Raw genomic sequence first — 24,060 nt, forward strand, 5'->3', positions numbered from 1 at the left:
AAGTCCCAGGCCAGCAGGAGTTGACACACAGTGTTTCAGAAGCTGGGAGTGCAGTTGCTAAGACTTGTGTTGTGAGTAGAACAGTGCTTCTTACACCACAGTGGGTACTCCAAATCTGTGGGATGCAAGTGTCTGTGGGATATGCTTGTGAAAGTAGCCAGTCCTTCCTTACCTGTAGGAACTGAGAATTCTTGAGGCAATTTATCTGCAAAGTGCTGTGAGTTTGAAATTGAGGTGTCTAGCACTTCTGAGGAATCCCTGCTTTTAATAGAGCATAAATGTTTGTGACTTGAAGAAGTGATTGATGCTAATGAATATGATTCATAGTGATGAAGGGGAAACCAGATTATTTAATAAATGGCTATAGTAATTTAGCTAATTATCTCCTGGAGAGCTGCAGTACATTTGAAGTTCTCCTTTGCTTGCTGGTAAGATCTTGATTGCTGAAGTGTTTTCTGGGCACAAGTACTGTCTGCAGGAACCACTAGTGGGTTTTGCTTTTGGGTCTTGTGAGCACCACGTGTTATTCTTAACACACTACTACACACACTACACTGCATTCTGAAGCTGATGAGAAGCTGCCACGTTTATGCCATGTTCTTCTTCCACATAGGGGCAGCAGTAGGGAATTTAGTGGTTTAAAAGCAATTCTTATTAGCTACCTGTCATTAAATGTATGTTTCTCTTTAATTACTTGAATATGTGCATCAAACTGCTCTGCTTGAACCATGTCATCCCAAACACACCCACTGCTGTGTGTGGAGTAGCTGATATATCTGAAGTAAATTTTTGGGGATACATAATGTTCAGCAGAGGTGGGGATTTAAGTGTCTTCGCTATACTTAGCTTTGTCTTATCCTAAAATAATTTTGATTTTTCATATTTTAGAACAAACTATAGCTTGAATCACTAGCTGATGTGTAAGGAAATTGTAACTTTACACTTCTGCATTTTCCAGGAACTTGCCATTTGAGGAACATCCACAGGGTTAGCCATAGTGCAGTGATTAGTCACAAAACACTTAAAGGTTAACTGCAAACTACATGGGAAGTCTTCACTTTGTTTTGGTGTGTGTGGGAAGTTGCTCTCTTGCACTGTCTGCCCAGCATGAATGTACAATTGCTATTTTTTAGCTATTTTGTAGTCACTCTCATAACTTTTAGCTGTCTGAGAATGTGATCTATATGAGCAAATTCCTTAGAGTCAATGGATTATGGAAAACTTGTGATTAGCTTCAGGTGTAATTGTCCCAGAACCTTTCTGCACAATAAAGAACATGCTATGTTAAAGGAGGAGGATTGATGGCATGGCAGACACACTTTGCTCTTGAGAAGGATAGAGTCCTTGATAACTGATGATTTTAAATATCTGAATGTATACACTTATTACAAATTACTTTTTTTTGGTGAGCATTGTAATGTAAAGGTTGCCTGTCTTCAGAGTAAAAAAATAGTGGTTCTCTTTTAATTTTCCTGTTTTCTCTCTTTTCTCTCCTTGTCAGCTTGCTGTGTTACTCAGCATTTGGTAAGCCCATGTCTCTTGTAAATAGTGGGAACTAGCTAAAAAAGATTGATTGATACAGATGACTAAAATGTCAAACAAAGCCTCTGTTGGTATGAATCTTGCTGTTTGGTCTGACTTTGCTCAACTATTTGATACTTTTTTCTGAGAATTTCTGATTTTTCATTTGGGTTACCTAATACATAGGTATTACATGTTAATTTCTAGGCTTCTTTGGTACAAATCTCTGCAATTATTCACAGGATACTTAATTTGGATTTTAGAATGGTTTGAGAAAATAGCATACAATAATCTATGTGTTATGGTGCATATGGTCTAATACCATCATGCCAGCTCTGTAGAACAGATGAATTCAATTGAAAAACATGATTTAATCTGTTGCTTTCCTCTTAATTTGCTGTAAATACAGTGATGAGCATCAGAAACATACATTTTTATTCCCCTGAACTGTCTGAAGACATTATTTTGTCGTGCTTACAAATATAATAGGAGAAAATACCAATGGCATAGTTTTGCTTTTTAATTATTCCTTCTATTCCTTGGTTGTTTTGTTATAGAAAGCAGTAACCCACTGCTCTGGGGGATTTAAAGTGTCCTGATTTAAACTGTCCAGTAGCTTTGAGGATGTGCACTGGAGCAGTTGGCCTTCAAATAATGCCAGTTTGGCAACCTGGCTTGCCTTAGGGCTAACCTGTTGCACTTGGTGGTAGTAATGTTGGTGTAGCAGCGTTTAGTGTAGTCTAACCTCTCACTGCCTATTTTATTTTGCTGACCACTTTATATAGAAACAGGATAATTCCTCATGAAACTTGCCAAAATGACTGTAAGAAAGTGTTTCAACAGCATTCCAGTGTTCTTGCAGAGAATAAAGAAAGGGAAAGGAAGATCTGGAGTAAGTTTTATTCTTCTGTATTTCTTCTTTTGGATAATCCTGAGTTGGTTACTTTTCTCTGAAAGCACTTGGAAGAGAACTACAGTTATGATTTTATTGTTTAGTTAGGTTGAAGATCACTTTTATCTGAAGTCATGTCTTTAGTAGGAGTGTAGCAACATGTTCATAATTCTTGCTGTTGCTCATCTCCAGAGACTGTAGAACATTTTCTTTCTTCTTGTTTTCTCAGTCTATTTATAGTTTAAGGAAACAGATCTTGGGGAAGGTGGGTAACATGTAGATAGATCTCTTGAGGAGGTTCTTTGCAAGCCTGGAATTGGTTGTATGAGATGTGTGCCATGTTTGGGCTCAGGTGTTGTCCCTTCACTGCTGAGAATGGACCAATGCTTTCCTGGAGGGTGACACCCCCTGGGTGAGGTCCAGCTGGCTGCTGGTGTGAGCAGGGTGCTGGCTGGGGCCAATGACCTGTGGCACAGAGTGTCTCATCCCCTCTGCTCTCCTGGCTGTGGGCATTGCCTGTGCTTGCAATGGACTTTAAAGTAGAATAGTAAATCTACACTGAATGCAGCCAGGCAGCAGCAGGAACTGGCTTTTAGACAAGGTCAGGAGTTTCTTGGCACTATGCACCTTAAGAATATTTCATTTTTCTTTTTTTAGAAAGATTTTGCCTTATTTTTCTCTTCAAACATAATCCTTGATAAGAGTTTGATCAAGAAAGAGTTTTCTCTCTTTGAAAAAAACTGCTATTCAAACTGGGCTGAGAGATCCTGACTAGTAGGACATCCTTAGAGTACATAATAATTCACACTGTTGTTTTGACTGATTAAAAATCATCTTTGTCAAATAATTGGAGAGTGATAGAGTAAATTTAACCTTTTGTACTTTAAAATGCTGTCTAAATGTTTCTTCTCCATCTTGGAGCCCATTATTCATTAATCTGTTTTCTAATGGAAAGGAGCTGTCTTTACTCTTAAAGGAACAAAGGAGAAAACACCAAGTCATGACTCTTCTGACACTCTGTTCTTGGGGTCATTTTTTTGCTATTTTCAGAGTTTATATCTCCAAGAAGGTCTTGATCAAGATCAGAGTTGATGATCAAAGGCTCCTTCTCCCTCTGAAGAGTAACAGCTTAAACTTTTTTCCCAAGAGAATGAAGTCAGTAGCTTTTCTGATTTTCACATTTTTATATTATACATTGTATTTCATCCCTGAATTTGGTTGCATTTTTCTTTTTGTAGAGAAATGGATCTAGCTATAAAGAAGATGGAAGAAAGTATGCAACCTATCATGAATAGTATCTTCAGTATGTGCATTGGGGGTACATCTTACTTGATGATGAAGATTTTCAGTCAAATATGGCTCACATCAGTCTTGTGACCTTGAGTTCAGTTAGGGAAACACAGAAATTTGTGGTTTTGTTTCCATCTGATGGTGTGAGGAATTAATTTTTAATGGTCCCTTTTGAGAAAACAATCAGAATTAGTGTTTTTTTCTCCTCAGTGTTTGCCTGAAGGAGAGTTTCTTCTCAAAAGCCACGTACTGGTATTTGAATACATATCCCAATCTTAGCAGGTAAGCAAAGGTATGCAATTTTCCTGAGCAACAAAATACTTGATTACAGGTCTAATGATAGTTTAAGATGTGTTTTCAGATGCGCTGAAATCAAGGACTTGAAGCAGATGAACTTAATTATCTTTGTGAATATTCACAATCACATTATGTGCTTTAAATGTCACATTTGGAAATAGTGCCTCATTGCTAGTTAATTAAAAATAATTACTCAGGGTAGTACTTATGTTTCTGGAATCTCTTACCTACTGTGAAAAATGTATTTTGCTTCTAAAGGTTTCTCAGTATAAGATCCAGATTTTATTTAAATCATTCTGAAATTGTTGCAGTTGCTTAGGCCCTCTATGCTCTTTATGTGTACCACTGCAGCACAGATAATCAGTTATTTCGTTCCATTTGGTTTTTAACACCTGAACTGTGACGTGTGTAATATTTTTTTTAGAAAAAGCAATCAGTTGATTTTTTTTTTCCCTAGGCAGCATAAGAAAAGAGAAGAAGTAGCAAATTAGGCTAGCAGGCTAGATCCATCATGAGGTGTTACAAAGGTGTGTTGACATCTTCAGCTAAAGAAATATGGCTTATGATAATACCAGAAGGGTTTCTTTCAGTCACAGCACTTATGCTCTGTATGCTTTTCTCTCTCTAAGGATGTTTTTTCTTGGCAGAGAGCATTCCACAGCCCAAGAAAGCTTACACTGCAACCAAAAAAAAACCCCTCATAGATCCTAGAAAATCCTCCCTATATTCTAGTTTCCAGGTTCCCTCTTCCATCTTTCTTCTCTGCCTTTCAGGTAGAAACTTAATAGAAATATGCAAGGATTTTCTTCAATGTTTTTCCATTAAAATAAATCTTTCTTCAATAGTGAATCATTCTTTTGACTTGTTTGCAGCAGTGCACTTCATGTGTGCTTATGTGTATATGTGCATGTATATTGAAAATATATATATTTAGATATATATAAAAGAGCCTTATATTAGCAGAAGACCTCTATTGTCAACTACTTTTACTTACAAACTGCATATTCTCTTTGCCTGCACATTTCATGAACCTGTGTGAATAGAGATTCCATTGAAATCCTGGTAATAACCTGTAGCTTACATTTCAGAATAATATTTTTCTATATAGTACATTAAATACTTTCAAGTTTTTAATTTGGGACAGCACTTAAAACATGCTAAGCAGATGTTTTGATCTCTCAGACATCAATTTCAAACTAGTTTGGAGAACAGGAAGAAAGGTTACTAAATTTTAGAAACAGTCATGAAGATTAATTAAACTAATTATCTTTGCTTTGTGCGGTGGGAGGGGAGATAACTGCAGGTACAGGAAGGCATAACTAAGGGGAATGATGAATATTTTTTCAAGTAGTAAAAGTATTTTAGCGATGGCAGCACAAAGAGAGGAGACATTGAGTAATAGGAAGCTAAAATAATAAAGTGAATCTGATTGTGGAAGGGTCTTCAACATGTTATGTGAAAATAGTGTTGGAATTGATAAGGACTTCATTGGGGAAACTTCCCAATGATAATTTTTCATCTGTAGAGTGACTTGGATGAAAAAAACTTTTCACAACCACCAGGTGTTGATTTTAAGTATTTAGGTAATGCCATAGACACATTCTAACTAAATGGTCTGGTAATGATGTCAAAAAGCTTTCCCATGTGTCTGCTATGCCAAATGGGTTGGAACAAAACATTTTTGGCTTACTTTTTTCTACTGCCTTTATACATGAAAGGCTCTTATTTTCTTTGGGAAATCTGCTCTTGAGTATCTCAGTACAGAGTCTGAATTATCAAAAAAGTTGATATTCAGCTGCTGACATTTCTTATTTATTTTAGAAATCGTTCCCATTTATGTGCTTAAATAGATTTAAATACTCTTGAAAAGTTGGCCAGAACTGTCACTACTCTCTTTAAATTTTTGCTAGGAGATAGTAGCCTACAGTGCTACCAGAATTTTCAAGTAGGCCACACCCCAAATATTTGAATTAACGTCGAATTTTGAAATTCTTTGTTCTGTAAGTCTGCAGTGACAGTGAAGTAAATGCAGTGAAATATTTCTAGGTGAAGTAACATTCCTGTAGGTGTGTTGTAGTGTAAATTAGGGCAACCCCTGGGGGAGAAAGTGGGGAAGAAAGTGATGCATCCACTGATGCCTCAGACTGGTATCCACTGATATCAGAAGGCTAATTAATTACTTTATTATAGTATATTATTCTATACTATATTACATTACATCTAGATTGAATCTGCACAAGCACCCAACTCAACTCAACTGCCCAGAATCTCATGACTGTCTGCTGACTGACAGAATGCACACACACTTGGCCCTGATAGGCCAGGGAAACAAAACAGTATCACTTTGGGTAAGCAATCTCCATATTGCATTCTACTTTGGCAGACAGGAGCAGCAAATGAGATAAGAATTGTTTTGATCATTCTTTTCTCTGCTTCTCTCAGGTTCAGAGGATGTGCATCCCACAGTGTTGTACTGGTGCTGCAGTGGGAAATGCTGAACCCGAGGCTGCATGGTTGAAATGTTTGTGTTGCACTGGTGCCAAGGAGCTGAGCTCTCTGGGACCTGTGCTGGACCTTTGGGGTTATGTGCATGTTCAGGCTCTGCTGCCCAGAGCAATTGGGTGTCAGAGCTGCTCACCAGCTGGTGAGATGCTCTGCTGGATATACAGATATATCCCTGGGCTGAGTTTAACTGGGATTTCTTATGGTACCATGTTGGGAGTTTAGTTCAAGCATGGCTTAAAGAAAAAGGCCATGAAGCCATGCAATTGAGAGAAAAGTAAAAGGTAGTTGCAAAGCAGTTCCAAAAGCAGTTCCCAGCCTGATTTCTATAAACAATTAGACTCTCTCAGGCATCACTTTATAAACAATAAGGTTCTCAGGCAGTCTTCCCATAACAAGCAAAACACCCTCTCTGGGAAAAGATGGCACCCTGGGAACAGATGTGGAAGTTTTGGGAACCTTTCATATCACAGTGGGAACACTGGTTTAGTTTTGTGTAAACAATTATTGGTATTGTAAAACAAAAGGAGTGGTTAGAGTTTTCTCTGTTAGCCTATCGTAAACCTGGATTTTGGAATATGCATGAAGTTAATTAACACTATTATTTAAACTGACTGATGGATCAATAAATCGGAGTTCGATGCATTAAAGGATGGTCGTCTCCCCCCCACTTCAACAGTACCACTGCACTTGTGTACTGATCAAGTAGTTTGCACTATGGGAATGTGACCAGAGGCTGCCCCTGCAGATAGAATGCCACAGTTCTAAATTATTGCTTGCTAAATGAAGTGTGTTCATCAGGCTTTAGAGCAAAACAGGGGAGGGCAGTGCTGGGTATTTTAAAACAATTAAATATTACATTTACTTCTCTAGTTAAAAATAACTTAATTGGGTCCTGTGTAAATGCCAGGCAATGTTTGCAAGTGTCAGCATGTTCATATCTGCTCCTTGATAATTCTGTCATTAATTCATAGTTTCAAGTCAACATCCACGGAGGAGAAAGTTAGTTTTTAATCTGCTCCTAGGGTTTTAGCTATTATTTTCATTTCCACTTGCAAAGGCATGCTCTCACACCAGCTGTAAAATGAAAGTTAGTGATAGAATCACCACAATATGACAAAATCACAATGAATATGCAAGCTTGTTACCTTATTTCTAAACTATTGCTGGAGAGCATAGTAGATACTTTTTAACATGTAAAGTTCTGAGTATTTATAGATGCTTCCACCCACACTTGTGTAGCAGTGCTTCTCATTTGAGCTGTACTCCTAGTTAAATTTAAAAAGTCAGTTACGTCTGGAAACTAGCTTTGAAACATTTGGACTACAGTAATAATCTCTCTTTGAGGTGCAGCTTCTTGTGTCTTAAATTGCTGTAGTTTTTCTTCAGTTTATGATATCTGGGTAAAACAAGTACAAAATTTTTATATGTTTATTTGCTTTAAGAAAAAAAATCCTGTATTTTTAGAATGACTATTATGTCTGTGTTAATGTTTATGAATTTATTATTGAAATAAACAACCCCCGACCTATTAATAAAGAAAAACCTATTTACCAAAGTCTTGTGCAGAATGTCAAAAAAGTAAGTAGTTGTTCTTTTAAGGTTATTTTTTGAATCTTAAAATTTGGTGTAAACTCTTGTGCTTTGTATTGATGAAAAACATAATCAAAGATCTCTCATTCAGCTTCAGTGGGGCTGTATCACTGTGCTGCATTGTAGGAATGTAAGTGAGCATTGAAAACCCTCTGCTGACTAGAAGTACATTAGATTTGCAAATTACCTACCAATGCCCTTTGGGACAAAGCTCTTCATGAAATCATTGTCAATAACTTTCTGTTGGGTTGACATATGGAATAGGTTGTTCTTCAAGATTTCACAGGAGAGAGATTAAATGTTATAAAGTACAAAGTACAGAAACTCCGTAGGGCAATCTAAATGATGTTATAGGAACTGAGCTATATTACAAAGAATATTAAACATCTTTGCAATCTTCTGCTATTTGTCACAGGAATGGCAGGCCCCTTTTTGTCTAGTGGTTTGCATGGATATGCAAAGGAGGAATAACAAAAGCTGGTCAGTTTTGTTTTATGTAAAGCTGTTAATGCGTAGATACTTGAGTTTCCTAAAAGAAAGAAAAATCTGAGTATTCTAATGATGCATGTTGATGCTGTGTAAATTGCTTGGTGAAGAGGAGTTGCTGTATTGACTTCATTTGAAAAAGGAATGTACTTGAAAATAGCATGACACAGCCAATGTTGTTTATCTGTGCTAAAATTAGTGTGAATTAGTCAAGTTTCAGTGTACCTGAGACAGCTGGAGTAATGCTGGTGGGGGAAACAAACCCAAGCCATCCCCCTCTTTAGCACAGAGACATATGGATATGAAGGGTGGGAATGGGTGGGAAATGCTGGAGATCAGTGTAGAAGTAAAATATATTTATTATGAGCAACATAACATGTGGGGGAGCTGGAAGGGAAGGGAAGCTCCTGTTGGTACAGTAAGCATGACATGGTGACAGCCCTGCGCTGTGCCTGGCCCCACATCAGGGCCAAGGCTGAGTTACGGTGACGGCTGTGCTGAGTGAACAAAACTGAACTGTGCTGTATGCTTGAAGGGAAACTGCAGAAACAACAAAAATTAAAATGGGCAAGTTGTTTTAGAACATTTCTAGGTAGCTGTGTCAGAGCAGAATTTTTTCTATTACATTTAAAAGTCAGGAATTTGCTGAGGATTAATGTGTGTGCTGCTGCACACTAGATGGCCATCCCCATCTGTGGGGCAAACTGTTTTGTTTGAGTCAGCAGATCTTATGGGAGACACTGAATATCCTGGGGGTCAAATGTGTAACTTTGAGAAATCCTGATATGTTTGAGGTATCTGCTTCCTACACCCCTCATGCATGGCCAGGAAATGCAAATATCCTTAATATAATCAATCACTTGAATCTCACCATGTTACTCATTCTTTGATGCTCCTCAGTTTTCAAGGCTTAACAGTATTTTTCACAGACTTCATACTAGATAAAATCTACCTTCACATATCCAGTGGAGACCCACCTGAGCAGGAATTCCTGCTGCAGAGATTTGGACCTTGTTGAGATATCCCAGGGAGGAATTGTCATTGAGGATTATGGGAGGCAGCCTTGTGTTAGGAGCTGTCTTTGATTTCCATAGGAAGCAGCACTTCCCATTCCCATGCAGCAATTGGATGTGTGTGTTGAAGGCAGAACATTCACAGCACAAGGAACAGTTTGTTCCAGGGGAAGCAGGAGACCAAACCTTGCACTGAGAGACCTTTGTCACTTGGACCATAAACTTGTCTATTTTTCCCATTATTTTCCCCAGTGCTTAGAGACACATAAGCATCATAATAACTCAGTAATGGCACAAACAATTGTAGTAAAGCAGAATGTTTTCCTGGAGAAAAAAATGGAAAATTCTCAGTCTCGGTGACTCTAGTGTAACTAGAACAAGTGGAGGTCCCTATATTGTACATCATCCCACTAAATAACATCTTATACAGAAAAATCTTGAGAGGACCTCTGCCAAAGTTTATCCCTGCAGCCTTCAGGCTAGGTGTATTCTTCAAAGCAATTTAAAAATATTCAGTTTAATTTAAAAAAAAATCCAAATAAATTACCTATTTTTTGGTGCTCTCTTGTTGTTCTGGTTAACCCGATTTCGGTACAAAGTCATCTCTGCTACACAACTAAAATTTAGCATTATCCTCAGTGTCACTTAAATAATCAAACTACTTGTTGTATTTATCAAATGTATTCTGCTCTGGGTAAGGAAAATAAATACCTGCTCTTACTTCAAGATCTTTACTGCAAGAACTTAATCAAACAGTGAGTTTGCAGCCTTCTTTTCTTTCCACCCCTGTTTCTGAACTGCAGGATGAGGCTATTTCTGTGGAAACGAATCAACATGTTAAAGTTGTACAGCTGCCAGAGGGGGGCTTTGATGTTTCTTTCTCTGAAGGTAAAGACGACTCCAGTTTATTTGTAATTGTGTGATATAGATTCAGTAAAATCCTACCACAAGCTGTTGTGGGCTGCTCTGCATTATTGATTCATTTGGACATTAAAATTTGTAGCCAAAGTCACATGTAACATAACATGGGTCCTACACCTTAATAGATGTTCAGATTTTTGCGGTTCTCAGTGTGTCTAAATTAGTGTAGTTTTCAGAGGTTGCATCTTCCAGGCCTTTTAGAAGGATGAGCAAGTGTTGTGTGTAATGTGACTGATTCATTCATCTCCACTTGAGGTCTTGGTGCTGCAGAGTTTGTGCTGAAGCCAGGAGTGAAGGGAGGTGCCAGTACAGAGGATGTTGAACTGACACCTCTGTCCAAGGGTGTCTGCTGCCAGCTCTGCTGCTGTCCCACAAGTCTTGCTGGCTTTTAAAGAACTCTTAGGCAGCAGGGTTCTACTCAGAGTGGTGTCATATCAATGAAATACAAAGTGTTTCTCCAAATCTTAGAATAGGGGAAGGAATGCTGCTCTTAACGCCTACTGCGTCTCCATTCCTTTGGAGTCTTTCCTTTTTAAGAACAAAGGAGAAGTGGGGAAATTAGCTGTCTGCCAGAATAAAAATCAAAAGAATGATCAGTGTGTTTAGAGATCTTGATCTCATTTAGTGAAGACTTTTTTCTGTGAATGTCTGCAGTTTTCTGTGTCTTTTAAAATGATACATGTGGTCTAAAACATTCCAACAAACAAATCTGTGCTTTGCAGAAGGGATCAATGTGTTTTGAAAGTCTAACAGTGTAATTTATTTCCCTGAAGTTTTTAAAGGAAAATAAAATGGTTTCAGGAGAATTTTCTTACTAATGATATTTTGGTTCCAAGGAGGGAAGCTAGAACTATGAAGATTTCACTTGCCAATGTAGAAAAAAACCCCATAAAAGTAATGAAAATAGGCATGTCAGTTTACTTGCAACTTAATACTGTCAAGAAATATAACTAATAAAAAATGCTAGCAACTGTATGATGGCTGTATTTGAACAGTTTTATACTATATTCTAACTGACATTTTAATTAAAGCTCTAATAGTTATTACCAGGAACTAGCTTGCTTTTTCACATTCCTCTGTGTCTTTGCCAGCTTGATTATAGTTGACAAAATTGGAAAAGTTTGATAGTTCTTAGGTTCTTCAGCATTTGGTTTTTAGACATAGTTCTTAGGTCTCCTCAGTTTTGGGTTTACATTCTCCTGCTGGAGTGCCAGTAATTCCTGTAGAGAAACTCAGATGATATCTAAGGAACTCTGAGCTGTGTTACTTCTTCTCTTCAGTTGCCCACTTTCCTGGAAGTATTTTTAGTGGTAAGATCATCTTACTGATCTTGTTTCAATATTTTTTCATTTCAGTGGGGGTGATCCTGTGCTGCTGGTACTGTTCATTAAACAAGTAAGATATATAGCTCCTGCTGATTTTAATTGGTTTAAAGTGGATTTGTTGTTTTGTGTTCTTGTCACAATACAAACGTGCCTTGTATTACATTGTTATACTAAAAATAAATGCATATTTGAAACTTCTAACCCTCACCTCTGTTTTAGAAAAACAAACTTCTCTGCCAAACACACTGCACTGCAGTAAACCTTATGCCCCTAAAACTCAAAGCTTGGCACCAAATCTTAACTAGATGTTCACTGGAAATGCTACAACACAATGAAATGGCCATGATTGTGGTATGAAAGACATTAAAAAAAAAAAAACAAAACCAACCAACAAACAAAAAAGTCCCACCCAAAACACTGTCAAACATGGTTTTATTTTCAAGATTTCACCCTGAACTTGTTCATACTTCAACAGTATTTCAGTTCTTATCATAGAAATATTAATTTTAGGTAAACATTCTTTATAAACAAACTCATTCTAATCTCTAGCTTCAGTTTATAAGAGCAGCAGGGCTTACTTCTGAATAATTATATAATATTCTAGCACTTATTTACTTCAATCAAGTGTTTGAATATGTTAGTACTATTTTGCTAGTCTGTGTTACTGCATCCATGCATGTTTAGCAGCATTTCATCCTACCCCAGCTGTGTGTAGGGGCTGTGCAACCCCTGCCTGTGCTGGCCTCCCTCTGAGAGGGGGTTAAATGCTGGAGGACTGAGCTTGTTTGTCCAGAAACTGCAGATAATTAACAGGGAAAGGATACTGAAACCACTGAATGGAAGTAAGGTCTCAGCTGTCCATTTTATCATTCTGTCTGTAATTCCCGCATGAATTGTGGCTGTTGTATTAAGGATGGGTGGATGAAGGGACACACAGACTCCTATGTCTTCAGAAGGCAAAGCTGAGTTTATTAGACCACATCCTTCTTGTAGAGAGTTATAGAAAGCTGGACCTGATTGGTCCTTAATCAATGTCCCTCACACCTTTGGCTAATTAGGAACAACACCCTCTTGTGCACCTCTTCCAAGTAAACAACACCTTCAAAACACCAGCTGCTAAGATTAGAATTGTTTTAATTCTTTCTCTGAACTTTCCCAAAACTTCCCAGGGCAATGCCTGGGGAAGTTTTTCCGACTTTCTTCTCTGACCAGTTGCCAGCATCCACAACAAATGACATTCAAGAAATAGGAATTCCCCAGAGTCCAAGTTTTCTTTACTTTTTCCATTTCTGAATCAAATGGTTAAAAAAAGAATTTTCACAGATGAGATTGGTATGTCCTGAGGACACTTGATACAATGGGAATATATAATTTGCAAATTCTTTAATAGAAATATCTATTAAATATTTATGTCAGCGTTGTTCAGTGTCTTACTGTTACCATTTTTAAAATACAATTTACTTCTTTCAGAAGAGTTCTGTTTGCCACTTTTGACTTGAAAGGTTCCTGCGGAGGCAACATTAATTATTTATACTGGCAAAACTCCAGATAGTTTGTATACTTTAAAATTATTTATGTCTTGATTTTTGCTTGGTTGATTAGATTTTCCTCATGATACAGGTTAACTTTTGAAGTAGGGAATGGTTAGGTCTATTTAAATGAAGTGTGATAGCTCTTGTTAAAGCTTTACCAAGAATATTTCTTTATTGTGTGTAATCAGATGGGCAGCTCTTGCCACAGTGGTGTGGAGTTTTTGTTTCCTTTTTACAGAATTTTTTTTTCTTTGTCTTACCCCTCCTTTGCCAACTGAAAATGTCAATGTTTTATCTTCTTCCATTAGTGTTTTCTTAAAATCATTTTATAAGGTGGTGGCAGCTCAAAGTGCACTTTTGATTGGGTTTTTATTTTCCAATTAATGGGTAAACCACCCAAACAAAGCTTCACAACTAACAATTATGGAGCCTTCCTTGGGGAGAGGGCTGCTGAGTTTCTGTGGGAGGGAAGATTAAAATAAAACATCAAACGTGTTTCATAGGCTTGGTTGGCATTAAGCTCATGTAGTGCTTTTACTTAACCTTTGCTGGATTTTGTAGGATTAAAGCTTTTTGACGTGTGCAAATCAGTTTTCACACCACTGAGTAGTTTCTAGTAGTAGTGCCGACTAGTATACCACAAGTATTATAACTGAAAATGTTTCTGCCTGAATAAAGCCCCCTACAAAATTAGAACTATCTTATGTCTAATATGCTGAGTTATTTTTGGGTTTAGTTTGATTTTGTTTCTGGGGTTTTTGTTATTTTGTTTATGGTTTTGTTTGGTTTTGTTTTCCTTTTTTCATTTTTTTTGAGAAAGAGAAGATTTTATAACTCATTACCTTGATTTGATTCATACACTTGTGACATTTTCATGTTAAATTTTTTAAGGGAAAAATAACAAATTTAGGCCTTATGCTGGCTGTCTCAGCTAATTGAATTTATTATAGTTTTCTACTTTCCATTCTCCCTGTTTCTACAGTAGTGAGGCTTGTCTAGTAATAAGATATCCAAATACAAATTCTTATTCTCTTATTCAGATATTAAAGCAATAATAAAGTTGGTACTTCCCTTCAGATTAGTAAGATAATTGATTTTGAGTTACAACTGCTGCAAGAAGAAAACTAGTGGAAATATGTAAATGTTCAAGTGACAGCATTGATATATACTTCTTACACCATGTCTAGATTAGGAAGAGGGATGTCATTTAAAATATGTTCCCTAGAACACTTTAAACATTCCTGAAGCAAGTGTTCAACACATCTGAAAATGTGTTAGCTTTATGTAGCTATACAGAATCCTACAGAAAAACTCTTTTTTCGGGACAGTTGGTTTGAAAATTAAGCTGGTGTGTTCAAAATATCATCACTCATAGTCCATATAACAATCTGAACATCTATTTACATCCTTCATAACTGTTTGAAAATAAGTTTATTAGCACTTGAAGGTTATACACAAAGTGACCTTAGCTCACAGGGGTTTTTTGAGCTTAATTTCGTTTTCACACGGTTTAACTGCGGGTTTAAACAAAAGAGTTCAAGTGATTTCTTCCATGGTTCTTTCAACAAATTTTGCTTTGTACTACAACAGTATTATTTAGCTCAATATTTTAAGAAGACATGAATTGAAACAAACATAAAATATTCTAAATATTCCTGTAGTTACTTTAGGGATTTATATATATTACATGCAAGATCAGGCATTCTGGTAAGTCACCCAATGGCTTGAGAGGCTTAGGCACACCTAGCAATTTTATTGTTTGGCTATTTATTGCTTCCCTTCCTGGCACTCTCTTGTCTCAGTTTTATGAACAAAAGAATATACCTACCTCCTTATGTAGCCCCTTATCTTATTGCTGTGTGTTAGAGATAACCAAGGGGCACTTTCAGCTCTTGCAGTCCTGCCCAAAGCTGCACCTCATCCAACTGGGGAGTCTGAAGTAGTAACAGCAGGAGATACCTTTTTATAGTTTTTCCATGAGACTATTTCTGCCCTCTGGCCCATTGATTTTCAAAGAACCTTTTAAAGTACAGATCAGAGATCAGAGCCTGCTTTGAAAACTAGAAAAGACACTTTATGTAGATAGTTTGGGGCTTCCTTCTCTACTTCATTTGTTAGAAATTGCGTTTTAGCAGATATGGCATATCTTTCAGACCTGAATTCAGTTAAAAAACAAAGTAAAAAATCTGAATCAGTTTTGTCTTCTTGAGATACATCAGAGAGCAGTGCTGTTTAAAAAAAGGGACAGGAGAGGCTTATATCTTTTTAGATTCAAAAGTCTGTGGAGCAGCCTGAGTGCACTGTGGAATGGAACAGAGTCTATTCTAGTCAAAGCATGGTTATTTCTTCATGCATCCTGTTAACTCAGTATTATCCCACATCATCCTTGAACAGGGCTGTTTCTTAAATGCCACATTTATATTTATAGTAATTGACAAGTATGAAATGATTTCTTGCTGTGGTTCACTAGGAGCCATTGACAGAGGAAGTTGGTGACACAACTTGGCTAAATTGAAGGAGGAAGGGTTCTTTTATTAGAACTCTTAGATGTTTTATTAACTCTTTTATTAGATGTTATATTGAAATGAACATGGATCCATCCATTAAAAAACTTTTTAATTCTGGTGGTACACATCCTCCAGAAATTGATTTATTGCTTAATATTCTTGACTGGCTCTGCTGTAGTTCCTCTGTGCATGCAAATTCAAAATGCATACAACTTAATTCCTCACTTGCTTCCAACCTCTAATTTATCACAATTGAATCATTGTTCTCAGGTTCACTGTGCAATTACTGACTGCCTGCTTGAATAGATGCACCTTTCTCTTTCTAAAAGTCAGGCTGCTGGGTTTTCTTTTCTGCAGTTTAAGTTGGAGGCAAGTGCATCATGGATAATCATAGCATGGCAATGAAAGAGATGTGCTCAATTCCTAATTTATCACTCTTGGTCTGCATGATGAGTTCTCATATTATTTTGGTTCCTCTGCTTATGTTACTGTGTAGTTTTTTTTTTTTTTTTTCTGGGAATGAATCCCTAGTTTGTATGATCAGTAAGATAAAAGCCTTTCTTTTGTGCCTTATGAGCTGGTTGATTGTGCAGACCCCAGAGCTTTATTCTGTGACTGCTGTTTACTTGAGTATCAAGTGCTTACCCTCTGCTGCTTCCTGCTGAGACTTACCAAGAGTTTTTATCTCCAACCCAAACTGCTTTATTTTCCAAGGCTGTTTTCCTGCAAGCAGAAAATAGGATCTGGAAACATATCTATAATACATCTCATCTCCTACATTGTGTAGTTGCTTATGTGCTTTGTGCACTTCCAATCTCAAGGGCAAGGAGGTCTGGTTGTGTTGCCTCAAATACATGTTACAGTATTTTCATAGCATTTCTAGGCTATACAGGAAAGCAAACAACTTCTGAAGCCTTTATTTCCAAATACTATGGAGAATGTGAAAGAGCTATTGAATTACAATGTGCCTCAGAGAAAGTAAAAGGAAAATTGCTTTTGTAAAGAAATCACTAGTATAATTTTGTCACTTTGCTGTTTGTACCTGCCATTTTGGCCCCATACATTAATCCTAGCAGAAAACTATGTAATCACTATAATTTATATAATGGGAGAGGAAATGAAATGAAAACAATTTGTGGAAAAGAAATGGAAATGCAGTATTATAAATAGTGAAGCCCAGAAGAGTAGGAAATAGTAGTGAAAGATGAACGAGTTTAAATTTAAATAAAATTGGAAAAAATAAAATTAAAGTTTTCATTATACCTTTATACCAGAAATGAGTATTAGCTGTTTATTTCTTTCAAATACTGTATAATTAATTAGTTAATAATTTTGGATTTAGAGGAGGCAATATGATAATATGTGTTATTTTTCTGATAACAGTTGCATATTTCATTGTTTTTATGATTCTTATAAAGGGAAAGGATGGATTAGTTACTGTTTATAATGTACAACATTATTGCTTGAGTGTGTGGCAAAAAAAATAGTATTTTCAGAGTAGCAGGATGAAATGTGTGCTTTTAGCTTTTCAGCTTAGCAATTAAAATCACAATGGTCATCACAAGATAAAACAGCAATGTCAGGTTTAATGAGAATTTAGTATTTCATCTAGAAATAATACTGAGTTTCTCTGAGAGCTGAGTTTTGAAGTCAAGCTACAACACTTAAAGCAGTTGATCTCTTGGTAAAAATAATTTCATATAAATGTGTCTTGCTTTGGCAGATGTATAATAATTTCTAGTCTTAGAATACTTGATACATGTGTTCCAATGCCTGTGAATGAAGATTTATATATATCTCAGTCTCTGTATTTTTCAGTGAACTGTTTCCCATGCCCAAATAATTTATTCTGTACTAAGTATGATCTTTTTCCATGTAAATATTGGAATTTATTCTACAAATGCTACTTGTAAAGGTATTTATTACCAGGTTAAAGTTTAGCATCTTTTGGTATTTTAAGTGAAATTTTTAAAATAATTCTAAGACAATTTATTAAAAAAATACTTTGAAATTCTTGAAACCGTGACAGATTATGGAGTTGTGGCCCTTATCTTCAGCCTTAGACTGGTTTTGAAAACAAATCCTTTTTTCAGGTTCATGTATAGATGCCACTCAGAAGAATATGTTTGGGATCCTCTTCTGGTAAAGAAATTGTAATTCATGTTCCTTTTTTTTTTTTGCCAAAGAAGGCAAGATTCACAACATCAGTCACTTGAAATAGGAAGCTTTAATGGCCCTAGAATTTGGAAGAAGTGAAGAAAAAAAGACTAGAAATGCATTTATTTCTACACAAGTTATTTTTGATACACTTGACTCTCTCAGTTGAAATTGGAACCCTGAAATGCCCATCACCCTGGAGAATCTGCTGATCTGACATCTGAACCTTGGGCAGAGAGGTGCAAACTCAGATGCAGGGGACTCATCCTTTTGCAACCTCTCCTTTTTTCAGTGGTGGTGGCTGCCTGGATGGAGCAGGCGCCAGCAGCTGAGCAGAATTCCTCTCCAGCTTTGGACATTGGAACTCTCTCTCCCACGAACCACATTGTTTTCACTTTCCCCAGGTTAAACAGTGGAAATACACAGGAATGGGGAATTGCTTAAGGGGCTCCCTAAGGAAATGCAGACATGATGGTGGCTTTGCAGTGATCCTCTGATAGGATCTGAAGCCTTTTCCTTCGTGATGAAATAGAGAAGATTCTCCATTTGTGCATACAACATGGTTAACATCTCTGTTCCTTGGAGGCACAGCCTGGTGCTTGTAACCCGAGGCAGTTCTGTTACAGCTGAGCATTCACTGCTTGGCTGAGCATCTCACCATGGTGCCCAGGGAAAACTGATGGAGCTGGGTAGGAGCAGGGGGAGAAGCACTGCACTGAAGTGGGATCTGACAGGGGAAGATGCTCCCTTAAGTGCTTGTGGTAGTGGGGCCCTGCGAAAATGTTAAAGATAGACTCTGAAAATGTTAGACTTTGTGTTTTGTCAGATCAATGCACCTGCGTAAGCAGTATGATAAATGATATAATTGTTAGATGTGATGATTGTTTAGTAATTAAATATAATTATTGTAGAATCATAAGAAGAATCATGAGAAACTATGTTAGAAATTTAAGGGGGAGACACGAGGGGCCATGCTTGACTGAAATCTTTGTATACAATAGAGCAATATAAGTTTAATAATTAACATGAAAGTTTTATCACGATAGAATATAAAAACGTGTTCATCTCAAATGTATGGAGTCAGATTTGAGTTGAAATACCCCTGACACCCAGAGGTCTTAATAAAAGCACCAACATATAATCGCTTTTGTGATTATGTGTTTCTGAATGCTAACACTTGTTTAACTCTTGGTCTGTTTTCCTCAAAACCTGGTTCTGTAATTAAAAGTTTACATTAATGGGCCCTAAACTAAGTGAATTTACTCAGTCGAAACTGCCTTGCCCATGCAACTCTAATTTCAGAAAGCATTGCAACACCACCATTACCTGGGCAAAAAAGAGCTGATGGAAAGTAAAATAGTGGAGAGAAATGTGTTACCTGCTGAATTGTCCCTTGGATGTCATCAGTGATCTCAGCCACAAGAGTGGATCACTTGTTCTAATTCATATAATGGAGGGAAATGTTCAGCTTTAAGGATGTGCTATTTCCAATTATGTAGCTTTTTTTAAATGAAGCATAAACTCAAAAGTGCTGTCGGACTTGCTTTACCTTTCTTGTGAAAATCGAGTTTTTGTACTTAATCTCTAAAACATGACAGAAAATATTGGAAGCATGTACCACCTGTTTTTCCTTTCATCCTGATTCATTCATTAGCTTCCTCATACCAAAAGCCCTCCAAGACATAATTAACCCTTTTTTGATACCGTGAAACTTGAAACAATCATTAAAACTCATTAAAAGAGAGAAACTTACTTTCAAAAGCAGTGTAAGATTAAAATTTCCCTGATTTTTTAGACTTGTGATTAGGGTGGAATACTAAGGGTATGGCCCTCATGGTTTCAGTCTTTACTGGCTAGTCAAGTAATTAATCATAATTGGTTGCTTTGTATTGCAGAACTGTGCTTCGTGATAGAAAATCTTTTGATAAAATAATTTTCTTTAATGGAATGTTGTCTTCTGAGTATGCATTGTGTAATGATACTGTCAGCAAGTCCTTTTTGCCCAGTAAGAAGAAAATATAATTGAAGATAAAAATACATTACCCAAAGTCTTGTTTTTTTCTCCCTTTTCACATTTTAAACTCCAAAGTTATTATATTGTACAACCATAAGATATTTTATAATCCAGTTTTTACTGAAGAGGAACATTTATAAGAAAATAGTTTTGATGTTTAGCCTTCTGTCACAGATCTGATCATACTGGATTTTTATATGATGTTGCTAAACTTCTAATTTTTTCTTAAAACTATGACAAAAATAGAACCATGAAAGGCATATTATACAAATAATTATATATACACACCATATTATATATATAATTATATATATAATTTTTTTCAACTGTATTTGATAACTGAAGTCAAACTACTTGTATTTTCTAAAATATATTACTGGGAAACAAGTAACAAGTTGTGTCAAATTACCAACTTGATACAACTTCAGAATGCAAAGCTTTCTTAACTACAGTGATTTGCTTTAGAAAATTATTATTGAAAAAAATACTGTGATTCTTTATAAAGGTGTCCCTATCCTTCTTTTTAAGGTTTGGGATGCTGTAGATACAGGCTGCTGTTTAAAAACCTTCTCCTGTCACTCCTGTGCTGTTCGAGCTGCCCGGTGGTCATCCTGTGGAAGAAGGATCCTCAGTGGGGGCTTTGATTCCATGCTGCATTTAACAGATGTAGAAACAGGTAAAGGCCATGAAGAATGCATTACAGCCATTTCTTTTTGTGTACAGATCCCCTGGGACCTTGCTAGCCTTACTCTTTCTTCTAAAATATAGACAAATCCATAGGTGAAAGTTAAAATTCTTGAAACGTGACCATACTTTAAAAATGTGCTTTGGTAATTAAGAGTAGTTGGAGAAGTTTGAGAAAACCGAAATATCTTACAGTTGACAATCACATCTAATTTATGTTGTCAGATACTACACGATGAATGGAATGAAATGTGTGTTTTTATGCTCTGTCACTATAATTCATTAAAGTGTTTGAACAGCCTCTTAAGAATGACTTCAGTAACATTTATACATATATTTAGTTTAAACATAGGCTTGTATCTCATTCTCTGTTGGGTTGAAGTTTGTGTTTGAAGTTAATTAGGTGATTTTTGATTTTTTCTGAATAGGACCTTAATTAGGAGTATAGAAACTTAAATTCTGGTATGAAACCTTGAGACTGAACTTGTGTTGCTTTGATGCATTTTTGAATTTGATTTGGGATTTGATTGTTGTAACCTTAACAACTAATTTCCTGGATGCTGTGTCTCCTCATGTCTCCTTCACAAACTAAAGTGCTTCTGTCAGCACTTGTGTATTCCTTCTCTCCTTAATGTGTTTCCAACATCAGCAGCTTTCACTGGGACTCTGCATAGTAGGATATCTTTGTGTGTGTGTATGAATTAGATACAAAATGGGACCTTGTCAAGGGAAGAGATGCGATTTTACATTTCCCCCTTAGTTTATTTTTAAGTGTTTAACTCCTGCAAAGGTGCAATATTTTTTGTAAGACTACAATAGAAATCCTTACAAAAATTGCAAGCAGTTTTTGTCTAGAGGATTTTCTCTTGCATAAAAGCAAGAACTGCATTGTATGTGAATAACTGGAAAGCAGAAATCCTATTCAGAGGAACTGAGAAAGCAGCCAAGAAAATTTTAAAATATTGTTCACATGAGAAAAAAGTTCTTTTTCATGCTCCAAGAATTTATTTTTCTCAACAATAATTGTACCAGAAGTATTTGAATGCAGTGATGGCTGGAAGGAAGCCATTGCAGTGTAGGAATGTAAAATATGTCACAGAATACTGGTGTTTTGAGAATATTCAGCTTTTTTCATGGGGAAAGGAGCTTTATATACTTGGTGTAATAGTACATGAGGTTAATATACCAAGTCATTAGTTTGTCAGACTTCTACAGCAACATTTCTAGTCCCACATATAACTGAACCTTACTAATCCAAGTGGATTTACTTTTGTTGGTAATGCTTAAAAATTCTAAATGGAATGGCTATGTTCATAATGGGATTTGTAGCAGCTGAATAGATTTTGTGTGTCTGAGTCACCTTTCACTATTCTGGGAAAAATCTCATAAAATTATAGGGAAAATTCCAAAGGTACATAATTTAAATAATATGCTTTAATTTCCAACATCTCTTCAGCTTAATTAACCAGTAATGGGACAGAAGTCTGGATTAAGTTGATTATAGTGATTCATTTACACTTCTCTAAGAAATGACAACAATAACAAAATATATTTACTAAGTGTCAAAGCAGATAAATTTGTAAATGGTTCTTTCCTTACTGACTTGTGAGTTATAGTGTTTCTATCTACTTCAATAAATTGTATGTGGGTGAAATGAATGCTTATGTACTTGGAAGTATCAGGTATTCATTACTGTCTTATTTAAAGAACACAGAATTCCTTGTAGTTCCTCTGAACTGCAGTTGTGATTGGACCTTTCACACCCCATTTGGAAAAGCATAATGGGAGTGATCAGAACTTTAGTCTGATTTCCTATGTATGCAAGCCAGTTTCTGAGCTCCTTCCCTGTTGTAAAGTTACTCTTCTTTTCATACATTTCCATCAGTTCTGTTCAGAGAGACAGGGCAAGCAGTTGCCTCTGGAATCCAAATCAATTTGATATAAAAAGCCTCATTTCCATTTGAAAAACACTAAGGCATCTATGAGATTTTGATTTACATTAGTTCACTGAATCATTCACTCCTCCTCACTCTTCATCAGTGCTGAGATGATTTCTTCTTTGATTAACTTCAGATAGATGTTAGAACTGTTCCTTCACATTGGACTTTCATATACTTTTTTGGACTTCAGTCCTAATTACTTTCCATTGCTAGTGTGAACTAACTACCAGTGTGTTTAAATGTAGTAAGTGCATGCCAGTGGGATTTTATAAATAATAATGCTCTCTTTCAGGCTCTGTGCTCTGGTATATTTTGTTCTGGTTCAACATTTTTCCAGTAGTTTCCTAAAATCTAATCTTTCTTGTCTTGGTTTTCAGTATATGTTTTATATATTACATCTGTGTTATAAAAATTGCTACATGTCCTTCACTAAAAGAAACCTAATGATCTATAAAGAATGACTTAAAATTTAAAAAAGGTTGCAAATACAGCTTAGTACATGCATGGTATTGAGCTGCTGAGCTGTGGGGGATTTTTTGTCATTTTCTGTTGGTTTTCTGTTAGGAACACAGTTTCTGCCCTGCTAAATTGAAATTGTAGTCTTGCTAATTGTTCTGGGTCTGATGAAGGCTAGTTATGATATTTCTCAAAGGAATTTGTCAGAATTTTTAAACAAACAGCACTAGAATAAATTCTTCAGGAAAATTTCTTTCGAAGATTGGACTTCAGTTTGGGTATCCCATGTGCCAGTATATTGCATCTTCTGGAGTGTTTTTTCCTTACCTTTATGATCTGAACAACATCAGAATAGAAGCAAACACTGAAATCTCATTAGTCATGAAACAGAATTTTTGCTGTTGGCAGAGAAATCCTGATATAAGGCTAGAAGACACATCCATGGAATCTTATGCTGCAGTTTTACACCATCAAACCCCTTGCTCTTGTCAGGTGTATGAAATGAAAGTTCTTACATATAAAAAGATCTAAGATACTCGAAGCATAAAAAATGAGCTGATAGGAATCTCAGGAAGTTCAGCAAGGACATGATCTGGAGTGGAGTAATCCTGTGCAACAGAACAGACTGATGTTAAACTGGTTAGAAAGAAACTTTGCAAAAAAATACCTGGAGGTCCTGGTGCTGCATGTGAATCAGCAGTGTTGTCAGCAGCAAAGAAGGTCAACATCATTCCAGGCCAGATCGGGAGTATTTACCTAGCAGGTAGAGAAAATGATACAGGCTCTTCTCGGAGATGTGCAGTGAAAGGATATGAGGCAAAGGAACGATGTAGGAACACAGGAACTTGTTGGCTCAGCTCAAGGGTGATCAAATACTAAACCAGGCTGTTCAGAGAAGCTGTGGAGTCTGTACTTGGAGTACCCAGAACT

General features: G+C 36.5%; 1 protein-coding gene across 1 annotated transcript in view; it reads left to right on the forward strand.

The window, feature by feature from the left end:
- The window catches only part of WDR25 (WD repeat domain 25), a 58,475-nt gene that overhangs the window by 10,907 nt on the left and 23,508 nt on the right, over positions 1 to 24,060 (forward strand). Inside the window, exon 2 of the mRNA XM_059474479.1 lies at positions 20,579 to 20,726. Within this exon, the coding sequence (XP_059330462.1) occupies positions 20,579 to 20,726 (148 nt within the window). The remainder of the gene's footprint in view (positions 1 to 20,578; positions 20,727 to 24,060) is intronic.

The sequence above is a fragment of the Ammospiza nelsoni genome, chromosome 6 (assembly GCF_027579445.1).
Source record: "Ammospiza nelsoni isolate bAmmNel1 chromosome 6, bAmmNel1.pri, whole genome shotgun sequence".
Lineage (NCBI taxonomy): Eukaryota > Metazoa > Chordata > Aves > Passeriformes > Passerellidae > Ammospiza > Ammospiza nelsoni.